The following is a 15020-nucleotide window of genomic DNA, read 5'->3' as shown; positions in this document are numbered from 1 at the left end:
CTTCCCAGGGTGACCAGGGAACTAGAGAGGGTAAAATTTGGCATTCCGGGAGGGTGGGGGATTCCAGCGGGCGGGGCGGGGCGGGGCGGGGCGGGGCGGGGAGCCTGTGTCCGCCAAGAGGGGAGGAGCGCGAGTATGAGCAGGGGCGGGTCCTGAGGGCCCCGGCGGGCTGGGGGCGGAGCCCAGGTGGTGTTGATACACAAAGAGAAGGCACCCCGAGGCCGGGCCCCGCCCACTGACGCGTCCGGGGTGGCCGCTATAACCCGCTGGTCTCGGTGCTGTTCGAGAGCCGCGCGACGTCGCTGTATCCGAGCGCCCGACCTTGTACTACAGCCAGCATCCCGACCACGCGTTCTCGTACACTTGAGTCTTTCCCTTGAGACGGCGGACGCCGGGCGATTGAGGGGCAACTTGCCATTTCCTTTTTTTATTAAAAATTTTTTCCTGCCTTTTGTTGAATTTTTGTTTTGTTTTGTTTTATTTACGATTTTTTGAGAAAAATCCACCGAAGGTGTTTTTGTGACATTCCGGGATTCAGGAGCGGAGACCACCGAGGTAACAGCTTGGGGGGGTGTCTGCACGGGCTGAAGGCCTCGGCGGGAGTGGGGGAGGGGCATCCAGGAGGGGCCGCAGCGGGAAGGCGGCTGCGGGGGTCGTTTACTCCCTAGACTGGCGATTGAGGTTGACGGGGTTAGCTTTAGACCCCGGCCCACGGGAGGCGGGGGGTGGGGGGGGTGGGGGGTTGTCTCCGCCCTCCTTCGGGCAGGGGAGGTGTGCGGTGCGGGGGCCGCGAACCTGCCGGGGGCGAAACCGCATTCTCCCGTTAGGGGGAGGGGAGCCACCCCGACCCGAGTCTCCGCTGCGGCAAGTCTTGTGACTGATTTGCATCAATAAGAAAAAAAAAATTAAATCCAAGGGGTCTGGAATTTGAAGGCGCGGAGGTGGGTTCGGGCTTTTAGTATAGCAGAGGCCACGATTGGGGAAGACGAGCCGAGGACGTTTGACAATCGGCGATCGATATTGCATCAGTTTTCTTTCCCGGCACAGGAGGGGCAGGCGGGGCGAAGCGCTTGCCGGCCAAATGCCAGTGGACGAATGTGCCCGAGGGCACGGGCGTGCGCGTGTAAACAAACCCGCGGCGCTCCTGGGAACGGGCGTTCTCCCCTTCTGGATGGAGAACTTCTGTCAGCCCTTTCCGCCCCCCTCGAGTGGGCTTAAGTGCCGCAGAGGCATTTCCCCATCCGTGGCTCCGCGCATGAAAGGACGAGTTACGCGACACCACGGCTGCAAACGCTAGGGACGGGGAGCTGTGCGCCTGGGCGGCATGCACACCTAGCCCGTGCCTGGGTGGGCTGAGTGTCCGGCGTGCCTATCCTGTGCGCGACCGGAGAGGCTGTGGGGGTAAGGCAACAGAGCTCCTGCACCACTCCCTCAGACTTGGGATCACAGAGAGGGTGAAATACTAAAATCCGCTTATGGGCTTCGCAGTCCGAAGGGCGCAGGACCCGGGCAGGCACGGCACCGCGTTGGGACCATCTTTGTTCTCCGCGGCTCGGCTGTCTGTACTTTTCCGCGGCTCAGCGCGCCCCCGCCCCTCGCGCTCGGCTGGTACTTTTCCACTCGCCTGGCCGCGGGGGGGGGGGGGGGGGGGGGGGATGAATCACCCGCGCTGCGCCGCCAGGCGGCGTCACGTGACCTGGGCGGGCTCTGCGGGTCCTGACGCGCAGCCTCTACCTTTAGCAGGCACACGCGCCGGCCCTCGCCCGGCAAAGGACAAAAGGAGTCCAGTGTTGTTCGAAGCATCTGATTCCTCCTGGTTGCCCAGTATGAAGAAAGCCGAAATGGGAAGATTCAATATTTCCCCGGATGAGGACAGCAGCAGTTATAGTTCCAACAGCGACTTCAACTACTCCTACCCCACCAAGCAAGCTGCCCTGAAAAGGTGGGAGACGTGTCTTTTTTTTTTTTTCTTTAAACAGCTGTGCGGGTGGGGGTTCTAGTTGCTTTAATTTACCGTAGCATATGGAGAGTGATCTCTGGAAGAGTATCTGGTTGTCTTACTGCAGTGGCCATATCTGGCATGATAGTCAACTCCTACTTAATACTTATGCGTTTAAATAAAGGTGTGTGATAACTAAAGGGCCGGTTTATGTTAAAGCATTCCGTTGTATATTTCAGTCCAACTGAAGATAACTCTGGTTTTTTTTCTTTTTGCAGTCATTATGCAGATGTAGATCCAGAAAACCAGAACTTTTTACTTGAATCGAATTTGGGGAAAAAGAAGTATGAAACAGACTTTGTAAGTTAAAAATAATAATTTGCGTTTCTGTGGCTTTATGGAGTAAAAGAATAGTTTTACTTTTAGATTTCAAATCTAACTTGCCCAAAGCTGGTTTTCTCCATTTAATTGTTGTTATATGTTTGGTTATCGTTTCCCCTCTATGTAGCATCCAGGTACTACTTCCTTTGGAATGTCAGTATTTAATCTGAGCAATGCGATTGTGGGCAGTGGAATCCTTGGGCTTTCTTTTGCCATGGCTAATACTGGAATTGCTCTTTTTATGTAAGTATGTGTAAGTAGTGAGTCTGCCACGCAGGGCAGTTAATATGATAATACAACGTGTTTTGGCTCCAGAAACTGATTTGAAAATCATTTGCTTAAAATTTAAACTATGAGAAATCAAAATATTTTTATTCTGGTATGCTTGCATGATAATCAAGAAAGCCAATTAGATAGGGAAAAAATAAGCCAGCAATTAAAACTGATAATTAAGTCAAACATCTTTTAAGTCAATGGGAACAATTAGGACAAAATTTTAACAGGGGTGGATATTTTAAAGGAACTATTGATAAATCTAGGATAGATAAAAATTTTGTTCTGACAAAATAGGAAGCAAAAAATATTAATGAGTATAGTCATTCCAAATCATTTTGGTAAATTGACATATTCTCTCCACAGATCTGTGGCCCTAGTGTATGTAAGGAAAGCAACTATCTTTTCTTTTAATGTATAAGGTGTGGTATTTGCCAAACTGTTTGTTTTAAGAAAAGGAATCAAAAAGCAATCCATGCGTGTTTTGTTTTTTTTTAATATTCCAGATATGTGTGGTTGCCATATGCTGTAGCAAAAAATTATTTTAATAAGTACTTGCTTTAAGTGTTTTTTTCCTTAGTTGTCAAGTTAGAATTATTTACTCCTGTATAGGAATAGAATTTTGGAACTATAGAAGATAGTGGTTCTTAACCATTGTGAGGTCACCGACACTTGGAGAATATAAAGACAAGTACAGATCTTATTTCCAGGAAAAAAGCACAAAACAAAAATACATACAATAAAATTAAGCATATATTTTTAGTGGTGTTTATGTCATAGCTGTTAGGTAGAAGAACCTTTGAGCTCCTGACTAAGCCAATTTTGGTGGAAGATGGGTGATTTTGCTGTGTAGATAAAAAAATAGACACATGCATATAACATGAATTTGTCCCTTTGTGACAGATACACTTTTTGTTAGCTGACTGGTGTCTTCTATTCAAGTTGTTTTATCCAGCAGAGTAGACTGTTCATGAAAAGAAAAGCAGACCTTTGCAAAGCTCTGCTTTGTGAAATTCCGTGCTGAAGTTAAGCACAGTTTGAGCAGTGGATGACAGGGTTCTGTCAGCTTAAAAGTTTTAAAGTTTTTAATGGGGAAATTGAATGGAATCATGGTTAACAGTTTGAAAATCTTTCTGTTAGCATGAAAACTGGAGGCAGCTTTTAAGTAGAGTTCTAGTGCATCTCCATTTCATAAGTGAAACCACAATTCTGGTATATTAGCCTTGTACTTTGGAAGTTATTTATATTTTAATAGGTTCTGTGTGTTTAATTATGGTTAAACAGTATTGAGAGTGCTAACGTCAGGCTTTTATCCATCAGTATTTTACAAGGTATGGAGGTAAATGGACCAAAGGCCATATGGCTGCCATGTTCTAGTTAAACAACTCTAGTTAACCTTATCGAGTAGAATCTATCTTGAGATTGAGAGGCCTCGAAGGCTCTGAAGTCTCTTCATTCCTATTGTCATTTCAGTGTAAAAGAAAGGACCGAATTTGTTAGCACACTTTGAAAATTGTTTTTGATTAAACCAATTTAGTTTAGAGGTGAGGTTATGGTGTCATTCAGATTAGACCCCATAAAACTTCTGGCATTAGAGGAACTGTTTGATGTCACCAGCTATGTTTAACTAACAGACATCAGTTTCTTTGCCAGACCTTATATGGTGCTATATTCAGTTTGCTTTTGCAGAATCAAAAAAATATGTCTTGTTTCCAGAGTTTTTTTGTGAGTTTCCCTGATTTTGATTTGTTGTTCCTTTTACTAAAGAGAAATTTATCTTTTTCTTGGCTTACCCTGGGGAAGAAAAATAAAACTGGAATTTGAGAGAACCTGTGCCCTAAAGGAAAACATTAGGGAACCTTGAGTCCCTTTCTGTTCTAACAGCCCACCCCCACCCTGTTCCAGGGAGGAGATAGCCCAGACGGTTGGACTGATAAGCCTACTTGTTCTGTCTAGCACAGGCATTGTCTAACTTTGTGACAATGCTGGGCCTGTAGTCCACACCATGATGAGCAATATATATTGTCACATTGGTTACTTCTCTGACTTGTGTTATATCAATTGGATTTCAAAAGTACCTTGTAGGCTGGGTTTCCTGGCAGGCATTACCATTTTATAGGTAAAACAAACTATTCAAAGTGCAGACAGGTAGCAGGTATGCAGCTAATTATTATGGTGCCAAAACCAAATTAATAAGTCTCATAATTCTACCAGTTTAAAATTTGACTTTCCAGTATCTTTCTGCATGTTTGGTTCAGTGGGTAAACCACTGCTTTTACCAGTACTGTAGAACCTATTATCACCTGAGACATGATGCAAGCTTTTTGGTTGGACCAGGTAAGAGAATATGTTGACACTCTAGTCAGAAGAGTGTCATTATTGGGGACATTCTGTCTAGCACAAGAAATATTAGGACAGGTTCCATAGTTAATGTTTAAATAACAATCCAGAAGACCTGTCTTTTAATAGAGCTGCTCTCATTTATAACCCTGCGCCTTCTCTTTCTCTCTTCAGAATTCTCTTGACATTTGTGTCAATATTTTCCCTGTATTCTGTTCATCTCCTTTTGAAGACTGCCAATGAAGGAGGTATGGTAGCATTCTTGGTATTTCTAAAACAATTATGCCTGTCATGATTTTGTTCCTTGTATAAAATACTCGCTTCATGCTTCCGTGTTCTTCAAATTATAGGGTCTTTATTATATGAACAGTTGGGACATAAGGCATTTGGATTGGTTGGAAAGCTTGCAGCCTCTGGATCTATTACAATGCAGAATATTGGAGGTAAGAGTTTTTTAAAGGTGATTTGGGTAGACTTGCTTTGTATATCACAGAATGGTGACACATTACTTCTAGTGTCACGTGCCACATTTTGCGCTTGTAATGGTATAATTTTTTTCCCTCCAGCTATGTCAAGCTACCTCTTCATAGTGAAATATGAGTTACCTTTGGTGATCAAGGCATTAATGAACATTGAAGATACAACTGGGTAGGTGCTAAGTAAGGTTACTCATAAGAAACAATAATAGTCTAAGTGGTTAGATACATTTTATCAAAGTTGGATACAAAATGATTATCATAAATTATTTTAAATGTTATTGTTGAACCTGGGAATTGAGAATGAAAGGCCAAAGATGTAGCTAGTCCTATAACTCTGGATAACTAATTTCAAGCCTGCTGTGAAAACAGGTTTTCTAAACTTTTCTCTCCATACTTACTCATGAAGAGATTAGAGCTGAATAATACGTACCTGACCTGTTATGACTGCAGCTTTAGAAATTCTTAAAACTTTATATAAAATTCAAAATACCAGAAAATGTATAGACTTATCTGTATCCTTCTAACAAAGTTATTCATCTCAGGAACTAACGTACTTCCCCACATAAATGTAGCCCTTTATCTCAAAAAAAGAGGTGTGGTTATCTCCGTGCTTTGGAAATTTATTTCAGTCATCTAATCTTTAGATACTAAATTTCTGTGGGGGTCTTTGTTGCTGAAGCGAGTGGAGTAAAATTCACAGGGCAATTAGAATTTGAAATAGTGATTTAAAAGAGAGACTATAGTTGATTACCTCAGAGAAAATATTGCTAGAACTTTTAAGACACTTGGGTCATAGTTCTCTTAACTTCAGAAGAGATCTTTTGACTATTTTTGGAGTTAAGGTGGGTCAAGGTATTAAAACAATCTCTTGACAACCTAAATAATAAGTCCTCGTTTGGGGACTGGGTTTTTTTTGTTTTGTTTTTACCTATGTATTTTGTTTAGGTATGAAAAAATTTCCTTGTTGAAGTATTTTGTATGTATATGTGCTAACAAATTTCTGAAAGAAGCTTGTCTTAAAATTTTCTTGTTTCCAGCATTAAAAATTGCAAGCTAAAGCTATAACAAAGTTGGTATACAATTTTTCAAAAATGCTTAAAGATAAGATTACTGGCTTAACAGTGCCTCTTTGTTCCCTATATTAGCAGCGAGTGGTTAAGAAGTATTTTGTGTTATGAATCAGCTGGCAGTCTTCCCAGAGCAAACTGTGGGACAAAAGTTACACTGTTCCATACCCCATTTCTAACCTGGGTGAATGAATATTCATCTAGCACACAAAGTTAGAGATTTATTCCTGTTTCTAGGTTTTTTGAATAAGTGATACTTTCAAATCTATCTTCTTTGTATTTTTATAGTATTTCTATACAGTGAGTCCTATGAGAAGATGTATATGTCATTCTGAGGATGTTTGTGACCAGTTTTTGACCTTGTTTTTCTTTTTTTTAATTCAGATTGTGGTATCTGAACGGTGACTATTTGGTTCTGCTGGTGTCGTTGGTGCTTATTCTCCCTTTGTCACTGCTGAGAAATTTAGGTGAGCAAACCCATCTCTAAAGAGAATTGAAATGATCCTCTCTCTCACCAGCTAATTGGCTTTCCATAGTAGACATTGAGAGCTAAAAAGTTCTAAATACCTACCTTGGAGAGGTGCAGCAAACCTCTGTATGTCTTTCAAATTCCTAGTATGATCACTGCCAAGGTGCCAACTATTTTGCTGACATTTTGTAATATACTGCTTACAAAAAATTGGGATATTTCAAAAGGAATATGAAGCAATGAACTATCCCCTATTTCTTTTTGGGAGCAGGCTATTTTTTATGTTGTACTTTGTATTTATATTCAATATTTTTAGTTATTAGCAACTGTTCTATAGCTTAGTATATAAAAAAATAAAAAATTACTACTGTAGCCACACTGAAGCCTTCCAAGCAGAATGCAGTTATTTAGTAGATATATTTGCCATAACTCTGTTCCATTAAACTAACATTTATTTCACCATCCACCCACCCCTATAGGCTATTTGGGATATACCAGCGGCCTTTCTTTGCTGTGTATGGTGTTCTTTCTGATTGTGGTAGGTATAACTTCTTTAGAACTAGAATTTATTTTATAAGCACTGTCACATTATTCTATTTAACAAATGAAAAATAATGTATTTTCAGGTGATTTGTAAGAAATTTGAGATTCCTTGTCCTTTGCCAGCAGAAATCATAATTAGTGAGATAGTAAATAACACCATCACACAGCCAACATCTTTTGTACCTGAGATGGCATCTAACATGACTGATGATTCTTGCAGACCACGTTATTTTATCTTCAACTCACAGGTAACTAAATGGCATCTTCATTTTCTGAAAGGAAGGTTTTAGGGAAGAGGGAAACTACTGGAAATTTTAAAATAACTCCCAAGGTAGAAGGAGGAGGGGTTAAGAGCTGCTCTTTAGAAAACATGATTAGCTTCTTATTGAGGACTGGAAAGAAGCATTGGTTTGTGTCTTAAAGTAGATTCAAAGTGAAATAATCATAATGTTAATAATTGACACATTCAGAAGTTTAGGATACTGGTCAGATATAGTGGACAAATTAGAAGTTTGGAAGCTAATTATGTAAGAAAAAAGCTATTTTAGGCTTTGATTCTAAGATTAGTTGCTAAGTTGCAAAACTATGATAACACAAGTTTCATGCATTAGGCTGTTGAGTAAATTTTTATATCTTTTGCAGACTGTCTATGCTGTGCCGATTCTGACCTTTTCATTTGTCTGTCATCCTGCTATTCTTCCCATTTATGAAGAACTGAAAGAGTGAGTGCTTCACCTATATTCACACAGATTTATTGGAAAAATAATATTTGTTTACTTCTGTAACTGCTGCTAAACCGTATTTTTTTTTATTTTTCTTTGAATTTACATAGCCGCAGCCGTAGAAGAATGATGAACGTGTCCAAGATTTCATTTTTTGCTATGTTTCTCATGTACCTGCTTGCTGCCCTGTTCGGATACTTAACATTTTATGGTAAATAATGTCTGCTTTACAAAAACAAAAATTACGCTGTGAAATGAAATAGATACTTTGATATGTATAGTTCTATCATTTAAGAGTCTGTTTTAGTATATTTCATCTGTGATGGGAAATTGAATTAGAGCTTATATTCAATCAGTAATTTCTAGAATCCAAAGTTCACAAGTACTGTATTTCCCCGTGTATATAAGTCACTCCCATGCATAAGATGCACCTTAATCGTAGGGCCTAAAATTTGGGGGGGAAAATGTATTACATGAAGTTATTGAACTCAAGTTTTATTCATCATAAAATTCGTATAACTTGTCCCTGTCAAAACTCCCATCCATTAGCTTGTTCTCATCTGTGTCTGATGACAAATCACTGTCTTCAACAATGAGCTCAAAAACAAGCACAGAAAAGCGAGAGATGCAAGTAGAAAAACTACAACCACTGTATAAGACACACCCAGTTTTTAGACCCCAAATTTTGGGGTGGGGGTAGTGCATCTTATACATGGGGAATACAGTATACCATTAGTCATTTGATGCCATTTTTATATGATATGCTACATCTAAGTTCATCCTACTTATCTCTTCCCATGAATTTCATATTATACAGCACACACAAACTATAAGCCAAACCATGGGATTTAGCTATTTAGCTCCTGTTGTTTTTAATGGGGGTCATGTGGCTAAATCTCTCCTTAGCATTTAGAAAAATTTTCCTTCAATGTTACTTTAATTGCATTAACCCTAATTCCAAATTAATCTTATTAGCCTCTTAGTTTGTAGTCATTTTGTGAGGAGCCAATAACTTTTGTGCAAATTTTGCCACAAGTTCAATTTTCTACCTAATCTCCAGAGAAAACAGCACACTTAAAGTTTTGTGGGTTTTTTTTTTCCTTGACAGGACGCGTTGAGTCAGAATTGCTTCATACCTACTCTGCTGCTTTGGGAAATGATGTTCTTCTTCTCATTGTTCGTTTGGCTGTGTTAGTGGCTGTCACCCTGACAGTACCGGTCGTTATTTTCCCAGTAAGTAGTCACTTGCTCTCTTTCGGTGGGAATGAGTTCAGATGTGAGGGAAACACCACTAGAGCAATACTGAGTTAATGGTTGTTCTGGGAGAGCTTTTAAAAATACTTTGTAAGTTTTCAAAACATCCTAGTACATATTTTCCATAATTGAAGATTTAAATGATCTCTGAGTGTTCAGATGTTTAGAAAACAGCAGGGAGGCATAATTTTATTATTTAAATAACTGCTTATTGTAGATAGATTTCTGTTTGGGTTTCTTATTAATTAAAGCTGGAACTTTAATTTGTTTCTTTATTTATTTTTGCAGATCCGAGGTTCCATAACTCACTTGTTTTGTCCAACAAAAGATTTCAGTTGGTGGCGTCATAGTCTCATTACAGTATCTATCTTGGCATTTACCAATGTGCTTGTCATCTTTGTCCCAACTATCAGAGATATCTTTGGTTTCATTGGTAAGTTTTAGAAAGTATCAAAATGGATTTAAAATACCAGGAATTTTAAGGTTTAAAAAATGGATGACAAGTGATGATTGAATTCTTAAGAAATGGTAAATGTTCTTTTACAGGTGCATCTGCAGCTGCTATGTTGATTTTTATTCTTCCATCTGCCTTCTATATCAAGTTAGTTAAGAAGGAATCTATGAAATCTGTACAAAAGATTGGGGTAAGAGATTATGACTAGAAACAATGATAATATTCCAGAATACCAGAAATCTCTCAACTGATTTTAATTTTAGTCTCTTAGCTATCATTTGTGCAGTTTCACTTTTAAGTTTCTAATAAATGTTTCTATAACAGTAGGAGAGGAGGTAAAAGACAGTTTGCCATCTAATGTATGCTTAAGTTACTTACAAGAAAGTTATTAGATACTATGGAGAGGGTATAAAGTGTAAAGATGCTTATTCAGCTGTCAACATTTGTTGAATCAGTATTTTGGGGCTGTCTGTCATGTGACAGGCACTTATTATATATCCCCATGGATAAGACGCGCCCATGGATAAGACAGACCTTAATTTTAGGGCCCAAAATTTGAAAAGAAACATTACATAAAGTTATTGGACTCAAGTTTTATTCATCATAAAATTTATACAACTCCCCATCCATGCAAAAGAGCGAGAAATGTAAGTAAAAAATCTACAACTACACTGTATAATACACACCCAGTTTTTAGACCCCAAATTTTTCAGGAAAGGGTGTGTCTTATACATGAGGAAACATGGTGCCTGGGCCTTGAGTCTGAAAAAGAGAAAGTGATGGGCTGTGTTTAGTTGAGCAAAACAAACCACCTTCAAAGCAAAGCTTGGGATAGGGCTGTTATTACATATTAAAATGCTTTTATGTACATTAAAGTGTGATAATGAATTTTTCAAAGGGTATGATTCTGGTGGGGCTACTTAGGAAAAAAGACTAATTTTCAGTCTTTAGTCTCAACTACTATTCTATTCTGATTAAAACTACAGTGCTAGAATTGTTTATAAGCCAAAAACTGTCTTCTTGTTTTACTCAGTGTGTATAATGGCAGTAATTGAAATAGTAGGATTAGGAGTAAACTTTTTTCTCTTAGAAAAGCCTCTGGCTTTGACTCAGGCTGCATTTTAGGATGACTTGGGTTTGATCCTGTGACTTCAGTTTTTGCTTTAAGAATATGCGAAAACCTAGTCCAGTTTTACTTAAAAAGTAGTTTATTCACCAAAGGAGATCATTTACCTTTTCATTTGAAAGAAAGAAATTTACAAGTGAAATTTTAGAGGTATTTTGTATTATAGATGACCCCTTGATTACTTATCTTTAGCAAGGTGAAACTGTAGCTCTGTATCCTTACTGACATAATTTTAGTAATTACAAACCCATTTTTAAAAAAGTAGGAAGAGGAATGTTGAACATAAACATCATGTTGCTTGCTGATCTGTGTTCTCTGTGCTTATTACAGGCTATGCTTTTCCTGCTAAGTGGCATAGTGGTGATGTTCGGAAGCATGGCCTTGATTGTTCTGGATTGGATACACGGTGCCTCCCAGAATGGTGGCCATTAACTGGCAGCACTAAAACTTCAATAGTCCATTTGATGCCAGTGTTGAGGCGACAGTTCTCAACTACTATGAAATTTCACCTAATGTTTTCAGTTTCACTTCCTTTTGAAGTGCAGATTCCTCGCTGGTTCTTCTGAGTACAGAATAAGTGAACTCTTTTTTTTTCTTTTTTTAAGAAACTATTCTGTGTGATAGAAATGGACATGAACAACGAAACCACGAGTCTCGGGTTAATGGAAGTGACAATTTTATTCCATTCCAGAGAATGGACGAACTCTTTAACTTTTATCAAGCCACATGTTTGGCTGTGTCATTGTTTAACTTGGATATTTTATGGTTTTACTTGAATGTGCCTAATGGAACCATTTGATGTGAGAAACAATTCTTAATTTACAGCAAAGTATTGAAATAGTCATTGAGAAAAACACTATTATTTTTTTGTACCAAAAATATTTAAAGACCTTAGAAGCACTATTTTACTTTTAAAAAAACTGCTTTTTTGAACATTGTCCAAAAACAGTTGTCAATAAATTCCGTAAAAGAAAAATTTACATTGGTGTTTAAAAACAAATATTAGTATTATGAAATGGATTGCCTTTTTGTAGGCATAATAAGCCAAATACTTTTTTTACCCAAAATGATTTTTAGACAAAATGATGTAATGAAAAATTGTATCGTGAGTAGGAGCATAGTTTTTTCCATTGAAACTTCACCATTCAAAGACAATTGATTGCTTATTGCTACACCAAATCAGATGAACTCTGTTCATCATTTTTCTTCTGTTCCCAAATAATCTAGATCATTCAGACAAATAGTTATGGCTTCAATCTATTAGAATGGGAAATAATGCAGATGATTTCTGTGGGAAGTAATATACCTAATTTTGAGGTACCAAATAGTGCAATTGGGTAAAACAGGGTTTATTCAGTTGCATCTGTCTCCAGAGTTGGATTGACAGCTCTGAGTTTTTTGGGCCAGCCCTTTTTTGACATTGTTTCCAGCAGTGGAAAATGGGCATTTGATGGCTATCGGCCAAAACTATTCTATCTGGAGTACAACTTTTCAGAATGCTCATCTACTACTGGAAGTGTGAATTACTTGATAATATGTGGCTTAGTTGTGTCGTGTTTTGTCTACAGTAGAGGTCTAATCCACAGATCACACCGATATTTGGTATAATATAAGTTCTCTTCATACAGGCCACTGGGTTTCTCATGCAGTAAGCTTTTTAAAAAACTTATTTGCACTGGAATGTCATCTCATTCTTGTACAACATAGATTTATTTGTTTACATCCAACAAATGGTTAGCTAGGGAAAACAGTGCAACCTGAGTGTAAGTAGTTGGTCCAGCTGCATGTTCACCCTTCCATGTAAATTCCAGTTAGAACTGAAAAAATTACTTGGCTTTTAAGAGCACATTTATTGTACGTTAAGGTGTATGGTGAATATATTATTAAATAATGTGGTACTTTGCTCATCAGGCATAATGTCTAAAATCTAATATACATAATTCCATTAGTGGTTGAGGGAAGCAAATAATGGAATCATCAATTGGTCATCTGGCTGTTAAGGTTTTTAAACTAAACATTTTTAGTTCTAGGCAAGGGCCAGAAATGTGGCAGACATGGTTTTTGTTAAGCATTCTTGTATTATATGTGACTAGATTATAGACCAGATATGTCTGTCTGTACTAAAGACCCTTGTGGAACTGGAAGACGTCTTGTAGTGCTACATTGGGTGAGACCAATGGTCCATTTTTGTTTGTTTCTACGAAAATAAAGTAATTGGGGACCATCTAGAAAGGCAGTGAGAAGGCGAATTCTGCAGCACTGCTTTCATTTCATTGGGCTCTTGGCACTCCTTTCGAATCCAGAACCTCACCTCTAGTTCAGACCAAGAACTAGCGCTTCTTGAGTCCCCGAAAGAATTGCTGATTGTGTATCTAAGGCCTGTCGGGGAATACCAAGTAAAGAGCTGTCTTACAGTTTACATCCTGTCATGTGGGAGGAAATACCCTGTCAACCAGAAAAGAATGGGAGAAAACCTTCACAGTGAATAAATGTGAGAAGGCTCATCCAGTCTTTAGCTTTGAGGTTCAAAATCAGTTGCCTAGGGTAAGTTCCATTGCGTGATTTTCTTGGAGCTATCTTGTCTGTCTTGAGGTTCCTAAACAGTGAATTCCCATTAATAAGCAGTCTTCAGTATTAAAAACCACTGTCTTAGTCACCTCATTTTGCATTACTGTCTTCCGTGGATGTTTCAGTTATAACTGTAATGTTATTTATAGAACAACATTAATCCATTAAAGCTAACCTATTTTTCAATATTTATGATAATCTATGTACATACATTGTCTGTCTATATGTATTGTAAATAGGTTGTATATAATTCCATAGGTCAGGTTTGGGTCTTAGGTTCAAGTGTATATAGATTCCTGTAAGTTTCTTAACTGCATTTTGATGTATTCACATTATATATCTCTAGAATTGTCCCCCAATTACCTGTACAAAAATTTCATTTTAAACAAATTGACAAATTGTATAAACACTAGAAGTTTTAAATATTGTTTAAATTGTATTTGCAATAAACAGACTGGTTAACCATTACATTATTTTTTTCCAGAAAAACTTGGTGCAAGTTCAGATCTCTTATTTGAATTTTAAATAAGGTCTAAATTTTCAAAATGCAGTAGTTACCAAAATGTGAGCTAGTGTAATGAAATCAAATGTGATTAGTGTAAGGAAAGACCTTTGAGAACCTGGGTGTATTAGTCTTATGTATATAGTGTAAAAATCCCCCTATACTGTTAGAAGCCAACAATTCTAGTATGACTTGTTGGCAAAGAGTGCTACACCGTTTCAATGAAACAATGTATGTTTTAACTGAACTAAAATAAATACATGCTTAATCCTGAGTAGCAGTGTTTTCTTTCGGTTGATGGAATCAACAATGTCTGATGTATTTTGTAAGGACAGCACCTAGCATTTAGGTCCATTTAATGTTAGAGATTATAAATATGGAAGAGAAAGAACAGGGAAATGTTTATTTTGCTTTCAAGTTCATAAAGATCATAAATTTACAAAGTGTGAGGAGGAATGAGAAAGCACTGACGGTCATTTTGAGGACCCACAGGCTTGGACCTGCTGAAAGTAGCCAGTAGTGCATCAGAATCAACCGGGGAGCTTTTAAAATGCAGCCTTCTGAAGCAAGTGCCTATGATAGTTGAGTGCCATGGGTCTGAAGGGCTGCCCAGATCTTTTCTCCCCCCAGAAAGCTACCCAGGTGATATCTGATGCACAGTTAAAATTAAGGGGTGCTGAAACTGGCCCAGGAAGGAGTCAGGTTAGTCCCACTTTGGTGAAGTAGCAAAGAGGAAAGGTTGAATAGGAATTAATCACAAGTTGATGGGGGTGTAAGTATACCTGAGTGACACAATGTAAAGATTAGTAAAATACACAGGATAGTTCAGGTATGGTCTACAGATAGCCTTAAAAGATTAAGGCTGGCCAGGTAGCTAAGTGTCATTACCAAAATGACGGTTGT

The 15020-nt window shown here is 38.5% G+C and overlaps 1 protein-coding gene across 2 annotated transcripts; it reads left to right on the top strand.

The window, feature by feature from the left end:
• Positions 1-247: 247 nt before the first annotated feature.
• Positions 248-14391, top strand: SLC38A2 (solute carrier family 38 member 2). 2 transcript variants are annotated; one of them, XM_066369028.1, is made up of 16 exons: positions 248-555; positions 1741-1942; positions 2218-2299; positions 2448-2563; positions 5108-5181; positions 5284-5376; positions 5500-5581; positions 6864-6946; positions 7428-7486; positions 7575-7739; positions 8134-8213; positions 8324-8424; positions 9322-9446; positions 9756-9900; positions 10014-10111; positions 11378-14391. In XM_066369028.1, the coding sequence occupies exons 2-16, from the start codon at positions 1827-1829 to the stop codon at positions 11477-11479; spliced, it is 1521 nt and encodes a 506-aa protein (XP_066225125.1). In that variant the 5' UTR covers positions 248-555; positions 1741-1826; the 3' UTR covers positions 11480-14391. The 2 variants fall into 2 exon arrangements, with proteins under 2 accessions (XP_066225125.1, XP_066225126.1); XM_066369029.1 differs by lacking the exons at positions 248-555; positions 2448-2563.
• Positions 14392-15020: the final 629 nt, after the last annotated feature.

The sequence above is a fragment of the Saccopteryx leptura genome, chromosome 2 (genome assembly GCF_036850995.1).
Source record: "Saccopteryx leptura isolate mSacLep1 chromosome 2, mSacLep1_pri_phased_curated, whole genome shotgun sequence".
Classification (NCBI taxonomy): Eukaryota; Metazoa; Chordata; class Mammalia; order Chiroptera; family Emballonuridae; genus Saccopteryx; species Saccopteryx leptura.
The sequence above is the reverse complement of the archived record's forward strand: the minus strand, read 5'-3'. Positions and strand labels throughout refer to the sequence as shown.